This window comes from Perognathus longimembris, chromosome 13, assembly GCF_023159225.1.
Source record: "Perognathus longimembris pacificus isolate PPM17 chromosome 13, ASM2315922v1, whole genome shotgun sequence".
Lineage (NCBI taxonomy): Eukaryota > Metazoa > Chordata > Mammalia > Rodentia > Heteromyidae > Perognathus > Perognathus longimembris.
The window spans coordinates 54,649,160-54,675,072 of record NC_063173.1 but is presented as its reverse complement, the minus strand read 5'-3'; the positions used below and the strand labels follow the sequence as shown (position 1 = coordinate 54,675,072).

At 58.3% G+C, this 25,913-nt stretch overlaps 1 protein-coding gene across 2 annotated transcripts in view; it reads left to right on the top strand.

The window, feature by feature from the left end:
• The window catches only part of Syt7 (synaptotagmin 7), a 57,670-nt gene that overhangs the window by 18,840 nt on the left and 12,917 nt on the right, over positions 1-25,913 (top strand). The window contains exons 2-8 of one of the 2 annotated variants that reach the window (XM_048359915.1): positions 3,441-3,544; positions 8,266-8,345; positions 12,027-12,158; positions 13,073-13,297; positions 16,899-17,267; positions 20,851-20,973; positions 25,599-25,734. In XM_048359915.1, coding sequence (XP_048215872.1) covers positions 3,441-3,544; positions 8,266-8,345; positions 12,027-12,158; positions 13,073-13,297; positions 16,899-17,267; positions 20,851-20,973; positions 25,599-25,734 — 1,169 coding nt within the window. The remainder of the gene's footprint in view (positions 1-3,440; positions 3,545-8,265; positions 8,346-12,026; positions 12,159-13,072; positions 13,298-16,898; positions 17,268-20,850; positions 20,974-25,598; positions 25,735-25,913) is intronic. The other variant, XM_048359916.1, reaches the window with a different exon arrangement.

Sequence of the window (25,913 nt, the reverse complement as noted above, 5' to 3'; positions counted from 1 at the left end):
GTGCGTGCGTGTGTAAGAGAGAGACTCTGAAAGTCTCACATTGACATTGACGCCTCTCCCATCCCTTCATTCCATCTTGTTTGAGTGACAAGTGAGATAACCTATGTAAGCACTGAATATTCAACAAATGTTTGCTGAGCACGTCTTTGTGCAGATGTCGCCCCTGACTTCAAGGGCCTTAGAGTGAAGTATGCACTAGGTGCTTAATAAATAGTAGTAGCCTCCATTGACATCCTTACTTCTAGAGAGGCCTGGGTTTTCTCTTCACTCATTCATGTAACAAGCATTGATTGAGCACTGAGTATAAACCAGATCCTGGTATACTGGGACTCTGGGAAGAGTTTCCACAGCAGAAATTAAACCTGCACTCATGGAGGTGCCACCTGCTAGACAAGAAGAGCACATGGGCATCTTGTCCACAGAGTGGCACCGTCACCTGGGGCTCACGGGCTTTCCCCTGAGACCTGCTTGGGAGTGGCATGGCCAGGAGCACAGCCTCTGCCCGTGGTACACAAGGAGATCATTTAATGCCCAGCACAGGCCTGAGCAGAGGGACACCAGTGTGTGTGGACCCACCCCCCACTCCCACGACACTCCTGTGACTGGCCCAGTCAGCTCCCGGCTCACCCTGCCTCCCAGGTCTCTGGATGTCATCTGTCTGCCCTTGTCTGTGTCTCACCCCGGGGAATCCAGGATGTCTCCTCTGCCCAAGGATAGGTCGTGGAACTCAGCCCTGTCAAAAGGCTGACTCGGGCTACAATATTTTCTTTCCCCGAATGTTAATATGCTGACGATAAGGGGACTTGAAACCATGTGTGTCATCTGAGGAAGGGATGGAAGGGCCCGGGCAGCTTTGCCTGGAGAAGACTTGAAGGGGACATGAGAACTGTCGGCAAGGATTTGGAGGCCTGTCATGTGGCAGAGTCCTCGCAGTTCCAGAGGTCGTGGCGGGGGGGGGGGGGGGGGGGGGGGACTTCCAGTGAGTCAGACTGGGCTCAGCACAGGCACAGAAGCCTTCCCGACGGCACCTTTCCATGCAGAGCCAGCCTCTTACAGAAACAGCTCCCTGTCCCCACCAGGACTAGGGGAGGGGCGCCCCTGTGGGGCCCAACTCCATGACTCTCAAGGTCCCTTCCAGCCAGAGACACGGTGACATCCGGCTCGAGGAATGGCTCCTTCTCTGCTCGGCAGGCGAGAACACGCTTGCACCCCTTGATGGCACAGCACTTGAGGGCACGCTGGCCAAGGACATCTTGTCACTTTTATTCACAACATCAACGCAATTTGCAATCGCAAGCATTTGTTTCACCCTGCCTTCAAGGGCTGTCTGAGGGATGCTGAGGGCTGAGGGATCTTGTGGGGGAGGAGTCACTGATCCAGAGGGGTTCAGCTTTCTTAGCAACATATCTCCTTCAAATGGAATTTTCTGCAAAAGCCTAAGATGTGAAGCCAAGGGAAATACTGCTGCTCTGATTGAAGAGGGCTTAAGAGACCACAGCCTATCGGCTCAGTATCCACCTCCAGAGCCCCTGACTGACTTCAGGGAACCACAGGGGTTCCAGGGAGCCGACTTTGAGAACCACCGTCAGCCACTTCTATAGCAAGTGTGAATGTCAAAGCAAGCAGCATGAATCCTCTCTGAGCCACCTTGCCCAGGCTTGAGCAATCCCATTGCTAGCTAAATGAGTGTGAGCATCATCATTTTGACCCCTCTGGCCTCAGTTTCCTCATCTGTATAACAGGGACAACTTATAATGCGTGTCTTAGTTGTTGTGAGGACTAGGTTTTTCCTGCACATGGAGCACCTGGAATTCCCGGCTCATCCGCTGTGTGAGGAGGGGGGTCACTGATGTCTGAGACCTCCGTGGGCAAGGCCTGATATCTTCAGGGTGTCCAGGTCAGAGCTCATGGTTGCTGTGGGGCCCGAGGCTGACAGTGTACTGAACACAGGGGCTTCTGGTGATTGAGGCTATGCCCTTGGCACAGGCCGTGCCTCTGTGGGCATGGCAAGTGGATAGGCTTGGCAAAGGTGGCAAGAAGACTTCTTCCCACAGCAAGAAGTCTCCCACAAATAGAGAGAGAGAGAGGAAAGAGAAAGGTGGGAGCCCAGTAGCAGCTTTGGGAGAGCAGGCTCCCCGGGGCTCTGCAGTGGAGGAGGAAGGAGCTAAGAGGCTCTGGGAGCCCGGGATGTCTGCTAGCTCCTCCACACGGGCCTTCTGGCCAACCAAGAGAGACCAGGAGAGGAAGAGAAGGCAGAAAAACCACAGGAACTGGGACCAGACAGATATCTCCGACTCTTAATTACCACAATCACTGGCACCAAAAAGCCCATGCAGGCTCCTCTGTAAATATACCCCATCTCCTTGACTTCAGGACGCATCCCAGTGCACACATATTTACAGTGCATGCGTGATCTCTGCCGTGTTCTCTCTCTCTCTCCCTCTCTCTCTCTCTCTCTCTCTCTCTCTCTCTCTCTCTCTCTCTCTCTCTCTCACTCCCCCACATTCTCACTTTTGGTCTACGTTTTGCTTTCTTTGCATTTTGTTTGGACTAATGTTTATAACCACCTGTGAGGAAGGCAGGGGAGGCTGCGAATCCACATTTACAGAGGAGAAAAAAAAGAAAACGAATGCTTACATGACTTGTCCATAGCCACACAGCTAGGAGAAGGAAAGATTCAGGAAGAAACCTGGAGGTCCTCCCCTGACCCTGCCCCGCCATGATTGTTCTTTTCTTTTTTTTTTTTTTGAAGAACACCAAGGCCTCCATTTCCCGAAGTATATGGCCCCTGAGCACACAGAATGTGTGTGAGGGCCAACAGGATTGGAGGGAGGGCCAGAGGTATGCTCAGGGGCTAAGATGGAGAGGGCAGAGACTTCCAACAGAAAGCTGAGTCAAGGTGTGCAGAGGGTCCCTTTTGATGACACATAAGGCTATGGGGTCTTGGGCAAGCCAACACTTAAGAAGGTCCACAGTACCTATGAGGCAGATGTGCCCAGAGAACTGTGAGAGCTACAGTGCTCTGGGCTAATTTCACAGGAGCTGTGGCTCAGAGTAGGGTGTGGAGTGGGAGCCTAGAAAACCATACAAGAGCAGTGGTTCCTTCCGAGAGATCAACGCACCTGGTGAATGAAGCCTGGCCTCTCTCTTTGAGAGTGTAAGGTCTGGAGGATGGCACTGAAAAGAAATGCCACGTAGCACGGTCTCCCCAATTTATGGATGAGGAAACAGAGGCATGGAGGAGCAGAAGGACTTCCCAAGTTCACCCAGCAAGGCAGAGCTGGAAGTAGAACCTGGACTCAGAGCTCCCAAGTATCCTAGCAAAGAGGGAAGAGGAGGGTGTTTGTTGTTCTGGGGCGGGGCGGGAGGTCACTCCCTGGGATAGAGAAGCATGGCTAGCCCTGGACCACTGAGGGTCTGACTGTGCCTGTCCTCTTTAGGGGCACCCACCCGTGATGTCCTCCTGGTCTCTGCCATCATCACCGTCAGCCTTAGCGTCACTGTCGTCCTCTGCGGCCTCTGCCACTGGTGTCAGCGTAAACTGGTGAGGCTCCCGTGGGTCCTGTGGGTTGGGGGGCTGGCCCTGCACCCCTCCCTCCACAACTGCTGATATGAATTGGCTCCAGCTTGTGCAGATAGCCCACCTGCCCCCACAGAACACACCTCCGTGGAAAGTCACGTCAAGCGCACACGTACGTAGGCAGTACACCCTGTGCGCGCCTGAGTGAGTCTTGGTCTCATGCCTCTTTTTTCACATCCAGAGACACAGACCTGGGGACACATTCGCGGGCACGCTTAGGTTTAGGGCTCAAAACTACGCACGTGCGTGCGGGCAAGCATGCAGGCCGGGACACGCATGCCAGGACATGCACGCATGCATGCGCGCACCCGCGCACTCCCTCCTCCCGTTTCCGCCCCCCCACCCCCACCCCCACCCCCGCCCTCCGCATGAAGAGAGCCGCAGAGACTGGAAATCAGGGTCCCTCCAGCCCCTGCGCCCCGCCCCTCTCCCCTCACGCCCCGCCCCGGGGGGCGTGGTCGAGCGGAGTCTTCTGGCCAATGAGGAGGCGCCGCCCTGGCCTCCCCACACATCCCCCGGCAGCCCGCACATCCATCCTGGTTCTCCGGGTTTGTACAAGCGCAAACGGCTTCTTTTCATTTTTAACGAGGGCTGGGGAATTAACGAGCAGGATTCGGCCATCAATAAGTAACGCGACCGTCAGGAGGGACATTCATCACCTTTGGGCCCCGGGAGAGGGAGCGGGCTGAGCCACCCCGCCCCGCCGGCAGCCGCAACCCTCAGCTCCGCCCCGGCTGCGGTTCTGCCAGACCCCCCCGTCAGCAGCCCCTGCTCGGGTATCCACCCCACCACCCTGCCCAGAAACACAGCGAGACCCCAAGGGCCGCGCGGGGAGAGGCGTCCAAGGCTCAGGGTCGTGGCACGGCTCCGGTGAAAGAGGGTCCCTGGCAGGCTCTCCATCACCCCCCCCCCCAGCTGAGAATGGTGCGAGTGGGGGGGTGGGGACCCCCATTCTGTCCCCGCAGCAGCCACAGAGGGACTACCAAGACAAAAAGTGAGGGGTGTAGCCAAGGGCACTGAGTGGGTAGAGGCTTCACGTCCCATTCCCTAGGGGAAGAATTCTCTTGTGAGAGACCTTGGCCCTGGAACCCCCTAAGGTGCTTGAAGCCAGCGCGGCTCCTTTAGTAAAGGCAAACTCAACTAGGCTGTGGAGTGTCAGGCAGTTCCCACCCCTGGGGAAAAGCTACAAGGCAGGCCAGCTCTTCTCCGTATGTATGTGTGCCAGCGTGCGTGTGCATGCACGCAGATGTGTGAGTGGGTGCTTGACCCAGCCCAGCCAGCCCGGAAGCAGGGGTGTGGACAGGGCTGGCTACCCATCCGCTGTTCCTGGGCCACCTGTGTCTGTGTCAGAATTTCAGGGGTGGTAATGGAAGGGGCTGAGCAGGGGCTGCAGCCTTGTGCGTGCTCCTTGTTGCCAGAAGGCAGGGCAAGAGGTTGTAGACAAGCACTGCTGGTGACTTTGATGCATAGGGTGGGGGTATGCCTTTGTATTGAGTATGTTGACTTTAAGGGATACTGGAACTGCATGTGTGTGTGTGTGTGTGTGTGTGTGTGCGAGAGAGAGAGAGAGAGAGAGAGAGAGAGAGAGAGAGAGAGGCCTTCCCTGAACAGTAGGAAGACTTTCTCTGTATATGTGCTTTTGTATGTACATACCACAATGTGTATGTGGGCATGCGTGTGCATGTGTGTGTGTGTGTGTGTCACCCTTTCCAGGACCAGAGTACAAGCAATCCCCTGCCCCCACTCACCTCCAGTGTGGGCAAATCCTGGGACAGGAGTTCAAGGATGACAGTTGTAAGCAGGTGGTGTTTTCATGAGCAGCTGAGAGACATACAGCCAACCTCCTCCCTGGGCTCCGCACATCCCTGGCTCCCAGCCAGGACCCCTCCTGGACTCCAGGCCACAGGTAGAACATTATTTTCCAAGGCAAACCTCCCTCCCCCAATGCATACACCCAAATGCTACCACCTTCATCCCCTTGTCCCAGATGCCAGGGAGATTTTTGACCAGGCTGTCTCCTTGCTGAAGGGAGAGGCTGTGAAATGTTCTCACACACACACACACACACACACACACACACACGTGCGCACGTGCGCAGTTGCTGGGCTCTCCTTGCCTGCCTGTCCCCTCACCACCAGTGACGTGATTCCTTGACAGCCCAGATCCCATTTCCAAACATTAATAACTTCCTTAATCTCCAGCTGGCTTTTTCCGGCTCAGCCTAGCCAGCCCCCCCCCCCTTCCCTGATAAACAGACTAGTGCTGTGGGCTCCTCTGGAGCAGCCTAACATCTCCTGGGCCCCGCCTGGTTTCCTATTGACTTGAGTTCTCCTATTAAATTCCCCTTGCCCCCTAGTCAAGTCCTGCCCTGTTTTCTGTCTCCACTGCCCATCATGCCTCAGCTCCTACTGCACAGTAATAAATAGTTACAGCTAGAGGGGAAGGGCCTCTGATCTCCCACAATGCCCTGAGTGAATCAAGATCACCCACTCCAGCCCTGCTTAGCCTTGGGGAAGGGGCAGTTGATGAGCCTTAGCGGAGGATGCTGACAGGGGCAAAGGTCTTCTGCCAAGAGCAGAAAGAAGAGGGTTTGGGGGTGGGGTGGGGGTGATGAGAATATTGAGAATGCCACCAACCATGTCCACCCTGCCCTGCACTGCCTGGAGACTAGAAAGTAGTGTAGGCTGGACTCTTGCCTGAGAGACAGGCCTCCTCCCCTCCTCCCCACCCCCCCCCCCTGCATGCCATGGAGTGGTCTTACCCCTGGGGCTCCTCCCAGTTAATGCTAGTAGGTGTTGGGGATTCAAACTTCAGGGTGATTAAATGGGAGGAACCAGAGACAGGCTTGAGAGTGAAGCTGTGAGGACCCAGCAGGGCCAGGACCTCTGTTTTCTAACTTAAGATTTCAGTGGCCTCTACTTGCAAAACTGTTTGGTGTAAGTGAACTGAACACCTCAGGGGGGAAAAGGGAAAGGGGGAGGAGGGAGGGAGGTATGAGGGACAAGGTAACAAACAGTACAAGAAATGTATCCAATGCCTAACGTATGAAACTGTAACCTCTCTGTACATCAGTTTGATAATAAAAATTTGAAAAAAAAAAAAAAAACAGAAAAAAAAACAAGATTTCAATGGCCTCCAGAGGTCCAGGCCCCAGGGTGAGTGGAGGCATGGAGGCCTTTCTTTCAGTTGTTTTCTGAGGACTGATTGCCCAGTGCGTACTAAGCTCGACTCAAGGTTCAAGAGAGCATACAGATCTGCCTTTGTGGGCAGCTTGGGGGGTCTTTAGGAGTGGGATGTCATCATCCTTCAGGGGGGCTCATCTGATGACATCATACCACTTCAGAAGGGCAGAAAGAGGCCAGAGAAGGGAAGGGGGACTTGGCCAGAGTGACACAGGGGAATGTGAAGCCTTGCTGGGGCCCCGAGACCCAGGTGCACCTGAGATGTAGGGGTGCTGGAGGTAGAATGGGGCCCTTCTTTGTGTCCCCATGCCTTCCCGGGAGCGCTACTGAGTCTTCCTGGACTGCCAGGTCCCGTGGCTAAGAAAGGGGGGTACCGCTGGCAGGAACATCCGGGGATGTGGCTGTGGCTGCTCTTATTTTGCTTTAGGAAGGATAGAATAATTGACTGTTGTGGCTGCAGTGTTGGTGCGTATGAGAGAATGCTGAGGAAGCATGCACGTGCCTCTGTGTGTGTGTGAGAGAGAGGGGGGGGAGAGAGAGAGAGATCTGTGTGTTCATGCTCAGCTAGGCGGGGTGGTCAGTGCCCGTTCACAGAAGAAGCAGACGCAGCCCCCACCGGCCCTCGTCTTCCCGCCGCCCGCCTCGGCCCTGTGCCCTACCCAGTGCATAGCCCATGGGTACCCATGAGGACTCGTGGTGGCAGCCAGGAATGTTAATGGGGCCCAGGCTCTGCATGAGCTAAATTTAGAAACCCAAACGGAGAAGGTGAATGGTGCTCACCTTCCTGGCAGCCGCGGCGGCGGCTGCCATGGCCCTTCCTTTTGCTGGAGGACCCAGAGTGCCCGCTGGCCGCCCTACCCCTCATCACTCATGCTGGTATAAGGAACGGGGGGGGGGGGAGAGGCTGTTTCAGGGGCAGCACCTGTGCCCACACCAGCATAGCCGGCTCCCAGCCTCCCTTCCCAAGACTGCCTCTCACAAAGGCCTCCCAGGGCAGGAGGGCCTCCGGGAGCCCCCAGTGACCACACAGCCCTGGGCAAGACCGGGCATGCGGCCTCCCTGCCCCCGCCAATCACGTCACTGGCCGCTGCCAACCTTGCCCTGCAGGATACCGCCCCCACCATCTGGGGGTGGTGACGTGGACAGTGTGACGTGGCCAGGCGCCTGAGAGCCGTCTGTCCGTGGCAGAGGGAACTGTTTCTGGGAGCTGGGCCAGAGGCCCAGGAGACTGGCAGACAAGGTGGCCTGACACTCGGGGGTCAGGTGTGAGGCACACATGGTGGGTGGCAGGCAGGTCCTAGAGCCCACGGGGGGGGCCCCGGAATTGCCAGCCAGGGGGAAGGGACCCCCACAGTGGTGACACTCCACACATCATCCCTAGACCTTTGTGCAAGCCCAGACCTAGGTCGCCTCCCTGTAACCCAGCGTCCCTGTTTGGGGGAGGGGAGGGAGGAGGGTCCAAGCCTGACCTCCTCAAGAGTGACCCCAGTGTTATGTCCGCAGGGCAAACGGTACAAGAACTCCCTGGAGACCGTGGGCACGCCAGACTCAGGACGTGGGCGCAGTGAGAAGAAGGCCATCAAGTAGGTGCCAGGCTGCCAGTTGGGGAGTGGGGGGGTTAGTGCCATCAGCCCAGGTGGGAGGAGCCCCTTCTCCCCTTCCCTTCGACCTGGCCACACACCTCCACGCTGTCTACCCACCTCCATGCTCCTAGAACCCCTGGGGGATGCCCAGACTCTCCCTCTTTCTGCCTGTGCCCTCTCAGACCATCACCAAGTTTCCGATCCCCAGCTCCATCATTCTGGCTGCCTCCGTCTGTGCCCCAGTTGCCAGCCCCCTTACTTACCCACTGTGAATCATACACACTGTCCCCCAGTCCCCGGCCCCTCCCTCTCCCTCCCCCTGTGGGCTCTGGGTCTTTTCTCAGATTCATGTTCTCTGAGGGGGACTTCAATGGAGAAGAGACCAACCTAGGGGCCCAGCACTAGCCCCTCACAGGGACAGAGCTATGGGGAGAGGTTCCACCCTTCCTGAACTGTACCCTGGGCCCTGCTGCCTCTAACCCGCCCAGGGTCCCAGTTGAGTTCCACAGACAGAAGGCTGCTGTTCTCAGTAGCCCACGGTGGCCAGCCCGGTGCTGAGGGTCACTGTGGGACACGTAAGGAGCCCCTCACCCACCTGGCTGGAGTTTCCAGGCACCCTGGCTCTGGCAATGGAGGCTTTCTCTAGAGAGTTCAATGCCCACTGGCCCATGGCTCTAGCTAGCCCTTTCTGTCGGTGGATCCCAGGCCTTCCCTGGGGAGTTTACAGCTCACCCTCCATCTTAGCCCCGCCAGAGCCAAGCCTGCTAGCCAAGGGGCTCTGCCTAGAAGCTGAGCCCCTTCACACTTCTCCCCACCCCATACTTTTTAATCCAAGGCCTGATGACCTCCTTCATCCTTTCCCTTCTACTACCTGCCTAAGGCCCTCGTCGCCCTCCCACATCTTTCGTCACCTCCTACACACACACACACACACACACACACACACACACACACACACAGCTCTTTTCTTTTTCTTCTCCTGCTCTGACCCTGTTTGGGGCTCTCATGTAAGCTGTGGGAGGGGTGTCTGGGCTGGGGGGTGAGTGGAAGGGTGGGCCAGTTGAGGGGATGGGTAGGTGGAGGGCTCTGGGGGAGGCCACAGGGAGCCTTTGAAGCTGGGTTTGGTTGCTGGCTCACAAGTCTTCAAAGACAAGCGCTGGCAGGTCTCAGGGGCTGACGCAGAGCTCAGGCCCTGGGCTTTCTGAAGGGGAGGTGGAGAGCACGCACTGGGGAGAGCACGGGGCCTGCCAGGCACTTCTGCTGTCTCCAGGCTGGGCTGCATGGGGCCCTGGGTGAGGGCCGCGAGCCTTTCACCAGCTGACCATAGTCGTCCTGCAGAGGGGCACATGTGGCAAGGCCAGGATTTCTGGAAAGAACCTACCCCCAGCCGGAGGGTAGCAGGCCAGCCGTGAGCTCTGCCAGGCTGGGACCAGTTCCAGGAGGGCACTGTGAGGGCAGCAGTGCCATCCAGCCTGCCTCTCTGTAGCCACACCATCCACAACTCAAGCCTGCCCCCACTCACTGCACTGTCAGATCTCTGCCCTAGGGCAAGGAAGTCCCCTCGCAAGTCTGTGTCCCATATCCTCAACCTGAGCAGTTTATTTGCTATACAACTCCCTACCAGCTCAGACCTCCTCCAGAGGAATCATCTGGTTAGTGATCATCTTAACGGTGCTTCTTAAACTCTGTTCCTTGGAGCACTTGGGCCCCATAAATGACTAATGAATCAAGGGTTCCACAGCCATCCAAGATTTGGAAAACACGGCACACTCTATCTCCCTTTTGATGACACTGGTCATCCTTGTTACATTAAAGGCTCTGACAAGTCTTGTGGTGAAGGAACCATCCCCCCCCCCGCCCCCATCTTCTTTCATTAGAGATCCTTTTTTCCAGTACCACACTCAGGCACTCTAGAGTTCACTGAAGCTTCAGGGAGGGACAGGAGGCTGGCAGGGGTAACTGTGTGGCTCTGTAGGACCTGGGGTTGGATGGAGATTTTGGAGATCTGAAGAGTTGAGGCTGTCCACCTTCCCCATCTCTATTACTAAACCTGTGTTGGGGGTGAGAGGCATCTACAACTTTCTGTGGTTCCCTGCTGGGAAACCAGGCCAAAAGAACCCCCTCTGGTGGGCATGGGGGCCTTTGAGGGGAGGAGCAGTTTCCTCGGGCCTATCCTGTGCTCCCCTTCCCCAGCCTTCTCTCTCCCTGAGCGCTACCTTAGGGCCTGGGCTTTGTTTCTGATGAGACATTTTCAAGAGCTCCTGTCAGAGAGTCTGTCTAAACCCAGGGCCACCATGTCTTCTATGCCTGTGGTGGCAGCCCAGCCTGTAGCCATCTGCATTGCTCCCAACTCTGAGGTTGGAGAGGGTCAAAGTCAGAGGCTTGGGGTTAAGAGCAGCAGGTCCTGCAGAACGGTTTGCTTGACCCTCCAGGTGCATTCTCCCCCTGACTTGTTCCACCCCCAGCTGTGCCGCACTGTGGCCTGAGCGCCAATCCAGCCTCAGCCCGCACAGGCCCGTTCCCATCTCCTGCCAGAGTCCCTCTCCCAGCAGCACGCCGGTGGCCCAGGCATGGCTGTCTTCCAGAACCCTTTGGCCTGGGAGCTGCCCGTCCCCCTCCTCGAGGCCCTAGGGGGATGACAAAATGGTGGAGACGTTGTCCTTAGCTTCTGAGGTCTCCAGGCCGGGCCCTCCGCCAGCCTAGACTTCTGCCACCTGCCTTCCGTGGAAGTCCCCAGGGTCTCGCTGCTCCTAGCAGACTGCTGATGCTCCTCCAGTGCCCCAAGTCACAGCAGGAGGGGGTGGCAGACTGGCATGATGGTCCCTTCTGAATTCAGGGATGAAAGGGGCTGCCCAGTGGACAGGCTGGGTGCATATAGGAGCCCATCACCCCACCTGAGAAAGGTGGGCTCCCTCCATACAGGTCCTGGCATAAAGGACCAACCCATGATGAGACCCTCAGTGAGCTCAGAGGGCTAGATGCCCTCTCTAAGGGACCCCAACCACCACATCTGGAAACATCTCTCCAGATCATTGAGATCCCCAGTATCTTGGTAGAGACGAGGACAGGGCAGAGGAGGCCAGGGGCCACCTTTGACCAGGAGAGAGAAAGTCACCCTCTTCTCCTTTGCCAGGCAGGGAAACTGAGGCAGTAGAGGCAGGGCCAGCAGTTGGCCCAGGACCTGATCTGTTCTCCAGAAACCAGCACCCTCCCCTCCTTCCAGTACCCTCCACCTACCCAGGCTTGTCCCCAGTTCCCCCGCACCCCCCCCCCCGCCGCCCACTGGTCCCTTCCTCTCATCATCTTTCTCTCTCCCACCAGCTTCCCAGGTTCGAGGCTCCCGTCCACCCTCCTGCAGCTTGCTCCTTCTGTACAGCTTCTCCCGCTGGCCCTTCTGTGTGTGTGTGTGTGTGTGGCGTGCGTGCACGCGTGTGTGTGTCTGCGTGTCCGCGTGCCTTCGTGCACGCGTACCAGTGCGTGTGCCTGCACGCGTGCCTGTGTATGCAGGCACGGGCGCACAGGGCCTGCTTGCCTTTTTCCTCTGCAGGACAGACCCTGGAAGCCCCGCCCTCTGCGTGCCGCCCTGGGGGGTCCCGCACCCCTTCTGCCCCCACAGGACTGGCAGTTCTTGTTTCTTCTTGTATTTCCCTGTTTTTCTCCCCTCTCTCTCTGCCCCTCCAGCGACCTAGACAGAGACTTTTGGAATAACAATGAGAGCACAGTGCAGCAGAAATGGAGCTCCTATCCTCCCAAGGAGTTTATTCTAAACATTTCACCCTACGCCCCTTATGGCGACCCACGACTGTCCCTCAAGTGAGTGACTTTACCTGGTTTGATCATAATGTACCGAGTTATCCGCGCACGCCCTCCTTCCCTCTTCCCCTCTTCTCCCCGGCCCCCTCTCACTTCCTTCCTGCTCTTCTGCCCCCCCACACCCCCACTTCCCACCCATCTACCCCATGAGCAGGCTGGCCATGGAGACGAGCAACCCCTCCTGCCCCCTCCGCCTGCCTGTCCTCCTGTCCCCTCCCCCAGGGCCAGCCACACAGGAGAGCCCCCCCTCCTCTGCGCCACAGCCTGCCCCCCTCAGCTGTCCCGGCCCCCCACCCTCTGCAGTCAGGATGGGGTTGCCCGTTTTTGGTCCCTCCCTCTCGGTGGTGGCTCGCTTTTTCCTCCCCGCTGTGTGCTGCTGCCGTGGCTGCTGGTGGTCGGTGGTCGGTGGTCGGTGGTTCGTGGCGGTGGTGGTGATGGTGGTGGTGGTGGTGATGAATTCTGACTAACACAGCTTTCTCTTTCTCCCTGCCTGGGGGCCTCCTGGCCTGGACAGCCCGCTCTTCCTCCGTCGTTAACCCTTCGTTGTCCTGTGGGATAGAGTTGGAGGTGGCTGCCCTCCCCCACCCCCGCCGCCCCTGCCCCAGGCGGTGGGGAGGGGCCCCCCTCCGTTGTCGTGGTGCGTTGTTCTCTGCCCCCACCCCAGCCCGCCCGGTCCCCTCTCTCCTGCAGGCTCTGCTGTTAACCCATTTGCAGTGCTGATGTCTCTCTCTCTCTCTCTGTCTGTCTCTTGTCCGTCTGTCTCTCTCCTCCTCTCTCACTGTCTCTCTTTTCCTTTTATCTGTCGATGTGTTTCCTCCTCTTCCTCCCCTCCACCCCCACGTGTGGCCCGCCCTCTCTCCCCCACCACCACCCCCGGTGTCCCTCTGGCCGGGCTGCCTCGCGCATGCCTCCAGTGGCACCCTCCTGTCGGGCGCCAAAGTGGCCGCCGCGGCGGGGCTGGCGGTGGAGCGGGAAGGCCGGCTGGGGGAGAAGCCGGCAGCGGTGCCGCCACCCGGAGAGGACGCCTTGAGAAGCGGAGGGGCTGCCCCCAGCGAGTCGGGCAGCGGTGGCAAGGCGGGGAGAGGCCGCTGGCGGACAGTGCAGAGCCACCTGGCCGCAGGGAAGCTCAACTTGTCCAAGTGAGTCATGGCGCCCCATGGCCGCCGGAGCCGCGAGCTCAGGCCTGCCCCCTGCAGGATGGACAGCGGGACCCCTGGCATGCCCGCTGCTGCCCCCAGAGGTGCCGGCCCCGGCCCCTGGCTCATTCCATCCCTTCACCAGGCGATCATCATCCTTGCCATGAGGCACGACCAACTCAGCCATGCAGTGTCCCCCCACACAGCCCATGGCGGCAGCCCCCATCTCTCCCTCTACCAGCCGCCAGACCATTCCATCCTCAGCCCCCAGAGCAGCTCCATTCCAGTCCTTGGGCCATCCCATCCTCTTTGACTGGCCGCCCATCCCAGCCTCTGGGACATCCCTCCATGAGCAGTGAGTCCCTGGTGGTCCCTCCACGGGACCATCCCATCCTTGGGGAGCCCCGTCCATCTCCGCCTGTGCCTACGCCACTCATCAGCCACCAGGCCTTTCCCCTTTACGCTAGCAGATGGCTCTAGACCCAGCACCGAGCCATTCCATTTTGGAGTGATTTCATCTGCTTGTCCCAGTCATCCAATCATCTGTTTCAGGGGTTCATCCATGACCAGGCCACCCCAATTGTTCATCTCACCCTAGCCATCCCCGCTGGCTGTCCCAGTCTTGGTCAGTGAGCTGTCCCAGTGCCAGCTGCTGGGGTTGGGTGTTCTTGGAGGTTGGGTTGTTGAGCCCCCGCTAGCCTCTCTGTTCAGACATCAGAGGGTGGTGTGGATGCTACAAAGAACTGTCCCTTTCACCCAGCTGTCCCCAGCTTTCTGAGCAGGCATTCCCTCTCTCGGGTGATATACATAGGGTTGGCCTCTGTTTTCCAAAGAGGACATGTCTCCTCCACAGAGCAGCCTTGTCCTCATCTTGGCTTTGACTTACCTCCCATGCCCCACAGAGAAGCCATTCCAGTTCCTTGGTCCTCTGAGCTATGCCCATCCTAACACGTGCCGATGCTGGTCCCATCGGAACCACCTCAGTCCCCAGCTCACGGAGAGGACTCCCCATGAGACCTAAATCCCTGACCCCACTCTTCACTGCTGGGCCACCCCGTTGCCTCCATCTGGGGCCATCTGAGTTCTCTTGAAATTCTCCACCACCGGAATCGGCTGGGGCCACCAGATTGAGACCTCATTTGCTCGTTGGCTTGAGGCAGCGCAAATCCATTTCTCCCCTGATGTCTGGTCTCAGGAAGGGCCCGAGGGAAGGCCCACGTCCTGCCAGAGTCAAGCTCTGCACCCCACCTGCCCCCATGGGCCCCACAAGATTACAGACCAACTGGACCTCCACGCCATTCACTGGCTTCAGACCTAGAGGAACCCGTTTTAGTTTCTTGTGACTGAGAGGTTGTAAATTGGGACTAATTTTGGATGTGATAGGAAACCAAAATGAGGTCAGCAAGGAGGAGGAGGAGGCGGCCATCAATGTTCGGCCCTCCCTCTACCTCCACCTGCCCCCAGGGAGCTGTGGGCCTACCAGGCTAACCCAGCCTGGGCCTTCCCATGGGCGTAGCCCTGATTGGAGGCCTGAGTCAGACAAGGCTGCTACCCCAAGGACCCCAGCTTCAGCCACTTTTGCTTTCCTCTCTATCTCTATCTCTATCTCTCTTTCATTCTCTCTGTACTATACTCTTTCTCTTCTCTCTTGCTCTTTCCTTCTCTCTGCCCACAGAGGCCACCTAACTGTTGTCTTTTGGTTCCCAGGGTGGGATCAGGGGGCAAGCAAAGCTGAGTACTGGTTGCAGTGGTGAACGAGGCTCCTGAGGGCCTGGGCCTCTTACCAGTGCCCTAAGGCACTAAGGGGTTGGCAAACTTTCTCAGTACGGGGCCACGTCATATCTAAGAAATAGCTAGACTTTGGCCAGCCACTCTGTGTCTTTCACACTGCTGAGCCCCACCATTGTAGCAAGAAAGCAGCTGTGGATGTAATGTCAATCAAACCCAATGGCTGCTGTATCCCAATGAAACTTTATTTAAAAACAAACAGAATTTTCCCACTGCCCATAGTGTGCCAACTCCTGCCCTAGATCGTTGGACTGGGAGAAGAAGGGAAGGGTGGTGGAGAAGAGGTTGGAACTTCAGGCCCAATGAGGAGAATTGACTTTCTCCAAGCTGTTCGGGCTAGTCTGTGGCCTATTGGCACTCTGGTGACAGCCCCACTCTGGGCCCTTTCTGTGGGATGTACAGAGAAGGCAGGTGACCCTCAAAGAAAACTACAGACCTGCCTTTCATCTGTGGCATGGGAGTTTTTAACCCATCCAACCCGTCCCCACAGCCTGGCCCTACTAGATTCCCAGGGAAACTCTGGGTTCGTTTTGCTTTTTTTTTTTTGGCCAGTCCTGGGGCTTGGACTCAGGGCCTGAGCACTGTCCCTGGCTTCTTCTTGCTCAAGGCTAGCACTCTGCCACTTGAGCCACAGTGCCCCTTCTGGCCATTTTCTGTATATGTGGTGCTGGGGAATCGAACCTAGGGCCTCATGTATAAGAGGCAAGCACTCTTGCCACTAGGCCATATCCCCAGCCCCCGTTTTGCTTTTTTTTAAATCTACCCTCCATCTACAGATGGAGGCCCAGACAGGTAGAAAGGCTTTTTCCAAAATCCCAGTTGGTCAGTGGCAGAGATGGGCTTTGAACCTCAATCTCTCTGAGCTTATACAGTTTCTAGCCAGCCAGTGGGGAGGGGTCCTGGCTCCAGTCTATCCATGTCCCAGCATCCAGAGGTCTTCAGAGATGTTGCTGGGTCTGTGACACAGTTACCCCTTGTTTAAGTGCATAGAAGTAGGACAGTCGTTCCAGTCTCCATCAGGACTGGGGTGAAGTAGCCAGAAGAATGATTTCTGGGGCCCTCTACCACCAGCTGCTCTTTCCTTGCTCCCTTCCTCTGAGAGAGAGAGAGAGAGAGAGAGAGAGAGAGAGAGAGAGAGAGAGAGAGAGAGAGAGAGAGTCAGTCTTTCCCACAGTACCAAGGGTCTCAGGGATAAACAGCTCTGGCCACAGGACACAGGGGTCTGTGGGCCTGAGGCTCCTTCCTCTTCTCCATGGGCAGAGTAGGAGAGTTGCTGGTGGCCCCTCTGCACCAGGCATTACTAGGCCAGCTCTGCTGGCCTGGATTTTCTTGTCTCCAAGGACAGTAGTACCTGGAACTCAGAGACAGACGAAGCCGGTGGCTCCCAGGGAGACCACACGAGGGGCCATGGCCCCTCCCTCTCCCCTCCCCTCCCAGCTTGACAGGCAGCAGCCCCGCCCGGCCCGTGGGAACCGCCTTCACCATGCTGCCAAGGCGGCTCCTGCAGCCAGCTCACACCAGCAGCGAGGCTAGGCCAGTTGGGAGGGACCGGGGCCCGCGCTAGCCAGGCGAGCCAGGGCCAGACCGGGAGTGGGCCAGGCTGAGCTGGGGGCCTCAGGGTGGGCTCAGGCGCTGTGGCTCCTGGGTGAGGCGGTGGCAGCGACAGCAGCAGCGACACTGCGATGGAGGCATGGCGAGGTGCGGCTGAGCGCGCCCGGCACTGGGGCCTCCCAGCCCTGGTCCTCGGCTTCTTTCTCCTCCACTGTGATCCCTTCACCTGCTTCTCCTTTCTCTCCTCTCCTCCACCCGCCCCAAGTTTCGAGGACTCCACCCTGTCCACGGCCACTACCCTTGAGTCTATCCCCAGCTCCGCGGGAGAGACGAAATGCCAGCGACCCCGCACCCTGATGCGGCAGCAGAGTCTGCAGCAGCCGCTGAACCAACACCAGCGGGGCCGGCCGCCCAGCCAGCCCACCACCAGCCAGAGCCTGGGCCAGCTGCAAACCCACGCAGCCTCGGCACCGGGCACCAATCCCCGGACCTATGGCCGGGGCCAGGCTCGGCAGGGCGCCTCGGCCGGCTCCAAGTACCGGGCAGCCGGGGGCCACAGTCGCTCCAACCCGGGCAGCTGGGACCACGTGGTGGGGCAGATTCGAAACCGAGGCTTGGACATGAAATCCTTCCTGTAAGTCCTCCCCTTGAGTGGGCTGGCTCCCCCCACATCCCCCGCCCCCAGCTTCCCTCCCTCCCCTCCCCCCCCACCTCTCAGGAGCAGCCACCCTCCATCCCTTTGCCTTGGCAGATGCCACGCAGGCTTTGCCGCCCCTTCCCCTCTTGGTACTCAAGCCTGCGCCTCCCTCACCCCATGGAAGGATCTATATCTGATCCACCCTCTTGGAGGACCCTGGCTTCCCTCCCTGCCCACCCTCTGTCCCTGGCTGCTCCTCCCCATCCCTGTGACTTCATCTCCAGGGCCCTGTCCTCCTACCCTCCAACTTGCCTCCTCTCTGAAACCCGACTCTGCCGGCCATCCTGCCCCACACTTCCTCCCTCCCTCTCACTTCCTCTGTCCCTGCCCTCCATCCTCTCCCTGTCCCTTTGACCTTCTGTAAGCTACCTGTCCTCCCCATAATGGCCCATCATCCCCTGAGAACAAACTTGAGATGTTCTCTCAATGCTTCTGAGCTCGGTGTTTCTAAATCAGAGCCTCTTTCAAGTACTCAGGCCCAAGAAGAGATAGATTGGCAACCACTATCTGACCTTAACTACTTTTCCAGCCACTGGCACCCAGCCCTGGGAGCCCCTCCTTGCAACCTTCTGTGCATTTGCATTCACTCTCAGACCCCTACGGCAGGCATCACCCCCTCTTCCAGCCTAACATAAGCTTCCTTCCAGGCTGAGGGAATTCTCTCCTCTGGGAGCATTTTACAGGTACTGGAAAGCAGCACTCTAAACTCTCTTCTCTAAAGAGAAGAGAAAAGGAGGAAGAAGGCCAAGCCCTAAGAACCAGGCCCTACTACTGGAAAGATGTACGGATCTGAAAGACAAGCAAGTTCTGCTCAGCAAGCTGCCTCTCTGCCTGAGAGGCAGCAGACAGGAGCCCTGCACTGGGAAAGGCTTATACAGAACCAGCTGCCCACGCCTGTGCAAGAGGCCTGTGGCCCTAGCTGACCAGACACACGGCCCAGGGCTCTTCACATCACATCCCATACCCTTTGGAGTCCAGCTGGATGTTGTGCCAGATGAAGCAGATTTTTTTCCCCTCAGGATTGGCTGCCACAACTCTGGAATTGATATTGAATATAGAGGAAGCAGGTTGTGCTGTGGCCTGAACCCAGCTGCAAGCCAGCCGGGACCCCACAGTACTCTGCTCGATTTGGCCTCAGGCTGCTGTGTGCATGCACCCGCACTACCCCTGCTGCTTCCACTGTGTGAAACTGTCAACCCAGGCCAGGCCCTGGATTCAAACTCTCCCCAGTTGCAGGAGAACCCCCAGCTACCGACTCTTCCCTTCTCACTGTTGTTCTATCCAACCAGGATCTGACAGGTGCCCCTCAGCTACCCATCCTGTGCCCAGGCTTCTTCCTGTGGCAGCTCATTTGTCCTTTCCCTGCTGAACACACTCCCCGAAGCCCCCACCCCCAGCCCTTTCCACTTGCCCCCCAAGCCAGGATCTGCCAGATCACAGAGCCTTAAGGTTCTACAGGATGAGCTACTCTGCTAAAACAACAGCAACAAGACTTTTGTTAAAAATTAGATTCTTAGCTTGTGGACTGCGAAAGAAAATAATAGATGACAGGCCGTAGTTTGCCCATCCCTGCCTTGCAGATTAGCTGTCGTGCTTCTGAGGCTCTTGCCTTTCCCCAAACACCCACCAGGGCCCAATAGGACTATACCCATCCCTTGAAAATAAGATACATCCTCCTCTTTGGCCCCCTACAAAGCCAGCATGTCCTCCCCCTCCCAGCTGCTACCCCGCATCCTTGTCTTGTGGCCTGCAGAACTGCAGAAAACGACAAGTTGCATATTTCCACACAGGATCTTTTCCATTTTTTTTAAAAAGAATAGCAAAAGGAGGTATCAGAAAATTCATGCAGCAGGAAAAACATGTTGGTTTTCATTGAGTTTGCCTTCCCCCAGCTCAACTAGCTCCAGAGCAAGCAAATGGAATTTTACCAACCCCTGACCAACTACTGTGGAGCCAGGACAAAGGAGCCAGGCCCCAAGGAAAGGGAGAATTGTGGCCCTCATGTTAGATACCAGCACACGTGTTGGCCTGGACTGGCAGTACGCAGTACCCAGCACAAGTACACAAAGAAGGACACGGAGCACAGCTTTCTCACCTCCCTTGGGACCCTGGTGGCATCTCCCATTTTCTAAGACCCCTGTGCCCGTCCAAGTCCTTCAGCCCAGATACCATTTGAGTTCCCCTTTTGACAGCCTCTCGGAGGAATAATCACAGAAACTTAGGCCCTCCTTCAGTGGTCGAAATGATAAATTCTTGCTTCAGGATCCTCGTTCTTCTAGAACATTTCACCTGCCTTTATCATTATGTCCCTGGACCCCTTCTTAAAGCATGCTTGCTTGCGTGCCTGCCCCATCTAAGAATCTTAGTTCCCATGAGGGAGGAAAGGATGGAGGCACCAGCCGAGTTTCGCACCGATGCTTTCACGGAGCAGCCACCGCCATACTTGCTTTTCTTCCCAGGAAGACACAGATGACCCTGGCAATGTTCCGGGGAAGTCGCCCTCCCTTCACGATATGCACCTGGACCTCTGGCCTCTGACCTGCTGCCCACACATCCTATGCTAGATGTTCTCGCCTTCTCCATGCCTGCGTTCTGCGACCCCCAGAGCCGCCTTCGGGCAGCCTCGCCAAGACTTGCTCAGTCCTCGCCAAGCTCCTGCGCTGTCTCTTCGTCTTCGCATTTGGTACCTAGTGGATGGCTCCAACCAAAAGCCCTGAATGGGACCTAGAGACCTAGACAACTGTTCCCCTGAAAGGGGGCCACCGAAGAGGACCTACGATGCCCAGGCCACCACCTTGTGCCAGAAGGGACCTTCAGGCTCCTCAGATGGGCTGGCTCTGCCTCCAAGGGCCTGGAGGAAGGAGCTCTTCAGCCCCCTCCTGGCTCCAAAGACAGTGACTTGACCTTGACCCCAAGATCTGTGATGGGCTCCATGGGCCTGGGGTGCAGGGCCCATTGGATTTCCAGTTTTTCTAACCACCCAGAAGCCTGAACCTGCATGTGCAGTCCCCAAACTAGGATGGTGACAGAGCCCCTCCCTCCATCCCATGGGTCCCGCTGGGCAGAGTAACTTCAGCTAGGTCTGCCTTGACCTTGGGAAACTCTGCCGTGGCCCTGGCCCTAGCCCTAGGCTCCTTCCCCGGCCTGCCCTGTGTATTCATGTGGGGCCGTCTCAGCCTCCAGCTCTCTCCCCAGGCCTTGGGCCCAGGCCTTCCCTGGTCACCCGAGAGAATCTCAACCCTGGTGCAAGGCCAGAGGGGCCTCAGGTGGCAGACGCCTCCCTCCCCTCCCTCCATCCCTTACCTCTCCCCTCCCCTCACTCTCTACAACTGTTGACAGTGCTAAAGTTTGGTTTCTTTCCTCCAGGGCCAGTTTCTTACGCATTTCTCTTCTCTCTCTTTGTCTCTGTCTCTGTCTCTGTCTCTCTCTCTCTCTCTCCTTTCCCTCTCCCTACTACTGCCCATGGGGCCTTCTCGTCTCCCCCCCCCCCCGGCTGGTGGGCTGCCCACCCCCCGGGCAGAGAAGGCCGGATGGTGGTGCTATCCTTGGTCTTAGGGCTTTCGGAACAGGATGACTTTGCCAATATCCCTGACCTGCAAAACCCAGGAACGCAGCAGAACCAGAACGCTCAGGGGGACAAGAGGTACGAGAACAGGCAAGGCCTGCAGCGGCGGTGGCGGCGGCGATGGCAGAGAAAGAGGCCCGGAGAGGCTGCCCGCCCCAGCCGACCCCGGCTGCCGGACAAGGTGGTGCCTTCAGTGGAAGCTGGAGCGGGAGGAGGAGCCCCTCCCCAGCCGATGCCCATGCCACCTTGGTGGGGTCCCTCAGGTCTATGAAGGGACCATCCTGGGACCATTCTGGATCAAGCCTGCTCCCTGGCATGCTTGCCCTGGCCTGGAGCAAGCCCAGCCCTCGCGGCCCCATCCTTCCTGCTTGGCTTCCTCTCTGCTGCCCCTCCATCTCTCATCTCTGCCCCACCCCAGCCCGGAAATCCCTGTTTCCCTGGCGGTTGCTGGATGGGGGGATGTGAGGGGAGCTGGGCACCAGCCTGTCCCCCTTCATCCCCACCACCCCCAACCTCCCTCTTGCCTGGAAGGCTGTTCAACCATGGGAGAGGAACCCCTAGTGGGGAGGTCTGGTGGGGGGATGGGAGAGGCCTGGTGACCAGAGGCAACCAGAGGACAGCCCTGGAGTCCAGATGTCAGGAGGGCACACAAGGGCAGATGTTCAGCCAGGCCTCACTGGGGCAGGTGCCCTGTCGTTATGGCTGCTTCTGGGCCCTGGTAGCTACCAAGAACAGCCCAAGCGGCCATCACACCCGCTGAGCAAAGCCAAAGCCTGAGCATCCGGACTTGGGGAAGGCCAGCCATTTAGGAATTCCAGCGAAGCTCTCCTACTGTCTGTCCTTTGCCTCCAGGAGAGGTGGGCACTACCCAAGGGCCAAGGGAAGAGGGGCAGAAGGTCTCAGGGCTTAGTGGTATCCCAAAGCTGGAGCTTTCCAGCTTTCATTCTCTCCCTACCACCACCACCCACCCCACCCCCGCCCAGCCTGTATTAGACTGGGCTGACACACAGCTGCAGTCCTGAGGAGGTGGGGAGACGGGAGACACCCTGACCAGGGATGCTGCTCAGGAGCCCAAAGGCCTCTGGGAGAGGGTGTGGCCTGGCCGCCAGGATGCCCGCCTCACAGGAATGGTCCTGTCAGATCCTCACTCTGCACTCGACTTTGGGCAGGCAACAGCCCCTCTCTAGGGTGACCTGTAAGAAACGTGCTGACTGGCTAATGAGGAATGTTCAGTGGGTGGCTCTGACGCTTGTGAGGAGGCCTTCAGGGGCAGGAAGGGGCTGTCCCAGGCACTGCCGGGGACTTGGGGGTTAGGGAAGAGTGGCTAGGCTGCCATTTAGACAGCCAACTTGCTATCTGTCTCTCCAGCAGCTTCTGGAGATCAGCCCTCTCTGCTCCTTCCCCCACACCTTAAGTTCACCTTGCATGTTTGTGGTGGACCGGAAGTGCTCAGAGAGTGTGAGGGGAAAAGCCGACTGGCTCTAATACAGTGTGGCACTTGTGGCGTCCTGAGCCCATGTCTGGAACACCCAACCCACCTGTGCCTGGCAGAAGCCATTGTGTCTCAAAGCTGGGTGGCAGGCAGGCTAGAGGGCCACGGAGAGTGGGGGGCTGGGTGGGGGGGAACAGGGCCACAGGCAAGAGGACTCAGGGAGTTGGAACCCTTCAAAAGCCTGCTAAGAACCGGGGAAAGGTGTGAAGCGTGAGGCAGCAGATGCAGGCTGGAAACGAGATTTCACATCACCTATGTGTTAATTAACCGGCTCCATTTTCACCCATAGCCTATTTTTACCTCCTTGCCACTCAGGTCTCACTCCATATTTTAACACGCCCATCCCCTTCTGATCATGACATCAGCTTGTCTTCTGCCTCCTTGGGGACGGTGGGTGTGGAGGTGGGGGCCCTGGGTCCTCACCCCACCCTTCCTGACTTCCCAAGCCAACACAAGTCACCCCACCTGCTCATTCCCACCCATCCTGGAAGCGAACGTCTCACGGCACCCGGAGTGCTCCCCCAGGGAAGCCCCCCTTTCAAGGGTCTACAGAATCAAGTGTTTTCTCCCTAGCAAGCTTCCTCATGCCAAAGTTTAGTCTTGGGAACCCCCAGCCAGGCCCTAGCACCTCCAAACCCCCCACCCTCTGGGTTCCCAGGCCCTCCCAGTGGACAGTTGAGTCATTATCTGTCTTCTCCTTGCCTTATTTCAGCCCCAGGGTCTGCCCTTCTACCTCCAGTCCAACCCTTCCCACCCCCCTTCCCACCCTGCCCCCCTTGGCTGAAGTCAGGGGGGACCTCCCCGCTTGGTTCCTGCCACTCCAGGCTCCAGGCAACGTAGCTGTAGCAGGCCCTGTCTCCATCCCCAAGTTCCTGGTGCCCCCTACCCCCCCCCCCCAGCCCACCTAGATTACCCCAGCCCCCGGGAGTGCTCTTGGAGGGAGGAGGTGGAGCCAAGCTGGCCGCTGGCTCCAAGCCCTGCGGTGCCCGGTTCCCTCTCATTCACCCACACCTCCATCATCCTTTCGCCATTCCACCTGTGCTCCTCGGGATCCGAATGGTTTCCACCGTGGCCCCACCCCCACCCCGAGTGGGAGGCAGGGCAAGTCGGGCCACCCCATCGCTCGCCTCCTCTGAAGCCGCCATGTCCCTTTTGCCCCTGTGTGTCCCCTGCCTCCTCTCTGCCTCTCCTGTTGGCCGCCTCGCTCCTCCTTGTCCTCTCGTCCTCCCAAGCAGCCTTCTTCACACGTCTCTGACTAACCTTTCTTGGCCTCTCCTCTCTCTCTTCTCTCTCTGTCTCCTTCCTCCCATCTGCTCCTCGCAGGGCCGGTGACGGGTCCCTCTGCCTCTCCCTGTGCCTCTCTCTGTGTGTCTCTCTGCCCTGTGGCCTCCGACAGCTTCGGGGGGCACTGACCGTCCTTCCCAGGCTGCCTTGCAGCTGTGCTGACACTGTGGCGTGGCCAAAAGAACTCCAACTTTCTCATACCTTCAACCGTCAACCACACGCTCTCTCCTCCTTTCCTGCTCTATTTTTAACCTGACTTTACCTCTTCAGCTATTTCAGTCTCCTCTTCCTCCCTGTGCCTGTCTGTGTGAGCACGTGTCCACGTGTGTGGATGTGGCGGTGGTGGGCGGGGCCCCAGGTACACCCATGGCACTGGGGCTGGGGTGTCTGTGCCTCTGGGGAGCGGAGCCGGGAGCAGTGGCAGGGGAGGTGTGTTGTGGGGGGGGGTGCCCAGTAAGGCACACCAGGTTCTCACACCAGGTGTGTCACACACCTGATGACCAGGGAGGGGTCTGAGTCCACACCCTGCCTCCTCCGTTTCGGCGTGTCCCAATCCACACGCACACGTTGGCATGCCTGCCCCTCCCCCCCACCCCGCCCCAAATGGGTTTCTCATGGGGATTGATGCGCGCCCGCCGCTCTGTGTGTATGTCATCCCAGCTGCTCTGGTTGACCTGCCTGTTGCCCATGCTAGTCTCTTCTTGTTCCTTGGGATGTCTGTCGTGGGCTCACGTACTTGTGTGTGTGCGGGTGTGTGGGTCCGTGTGTGTGCAGCCTGCGGTTGAATCCTGGTGTCTCCCCTGGAGACTGGCATATTCCATGCATGTCGGTCTGTCAGTGCCTGTTGTGGCCGCCTGTGTGCTGTGGCTGGTCTGTACCAGGGGCCGTTGCTTGTCCAGCCTGTGTAGCTATGAGTCTGTGCTCTCCAAGCTGTTCTGTTCTAGCCTGCCCAAGCCCCATGCTCCCAGTCCTGTCTCCTCCTCGCTGCCTGCCCTCACCTCTCTTCCTCCTCATGGGACGTTCCAGTCTGGTCCCTGGGCAGGTTGTAGGCCCCCTTCCTGAGCCTTTAGCCGAATGGAGCTTGGGCTCACTGCTCTGAGCCGCATGGAGTCGGGTGCAGACAGGACTCCTGGTGCTGCCCCTGTATTTCTCTCCCACACACACCTCCCTCATCAATTTTGGAGCCATCCCAGCAGAAACAGGATGGGGACTGGGGACCCCAGGGTGCCTACTGGGTAGCTATTAAATCTACGTTGGCCTAGTAGTGATCACCTGAGAACTTGAGCTGCCACGTACACTGGCCACTTGGCAGATCCTCTGCCTCTGCCTGTGTGTGGCCAGCGATTGCTACGGGGGGTCAGCACACATAGCGAGAACACTTCCGTGGTGGGGGGAACTGGCTGGGCAGAGCTTGTGTGGACAGTGACTCCACCCCACCCACGATCTGCTGGGCCTGAGCAAACACGGGTGGGGCTCTAGGAGACAGACACTGTGGCGTGCGTGTTTGCAGAGGGTAATGATGCGGAGAGAGGCACCTGGACGCCACCCCACCCGGAGCCTACTCAGGAGCCTTCCCTCCCAGGCAGGGGTTGGGCTGGCCTCTGCTGAGGGCGTGAGCTCACACAACAGCCATGCAAGCTAAGGAACGAGGGGCTTGGGGAATGGGGAGAATGTGGACGTCCTTCACCTGGTCCTCATCAAGGTACTTTAACGCAGGCCCCTGGGGCAGAGGCCATGAGGAAGAGGGCCCCCCCCCTCCCCCAGGGCTGGGTTCCTGGGGAATCCAGCCATCCTGTGGACAAGAATTCTGCTCCTGCAGAGGCTGGGTCTTCAGAGAAGGCCCCACAGCCACCCAGGCCCGTGGCACCCAGCCCACTCCACCCCCAGCCCTCACTCATTGGGACTCCTCCCCCCTCCCCCCTGCCAGGTTACCTGCAGGAGGGAAGGCAGTGAACACGGCCCCTGTGCCGGGCCAGACACCCCACGATGAGTCTGACCGCAGGACCGAGCCCCGCTCATCTGTCTCAGACCTCGTCAACTCCCTCACCAGCGAGATGCTCATGGTGAGAATAGTGGGGACGGGACGGGGCGGGAGGGGGAGTCTGGTGGGGGAGGGGCGTGCGTGGAAACTCACACAGGCCCGCTTGAACTGGGGGGTGGGGGGAGAACGGGGGAGCTGGACAACCACACTCAGTGTGGTGACCGCTTGCCGCTTGCTCACCGACGGAACAAAGTCCAGGTT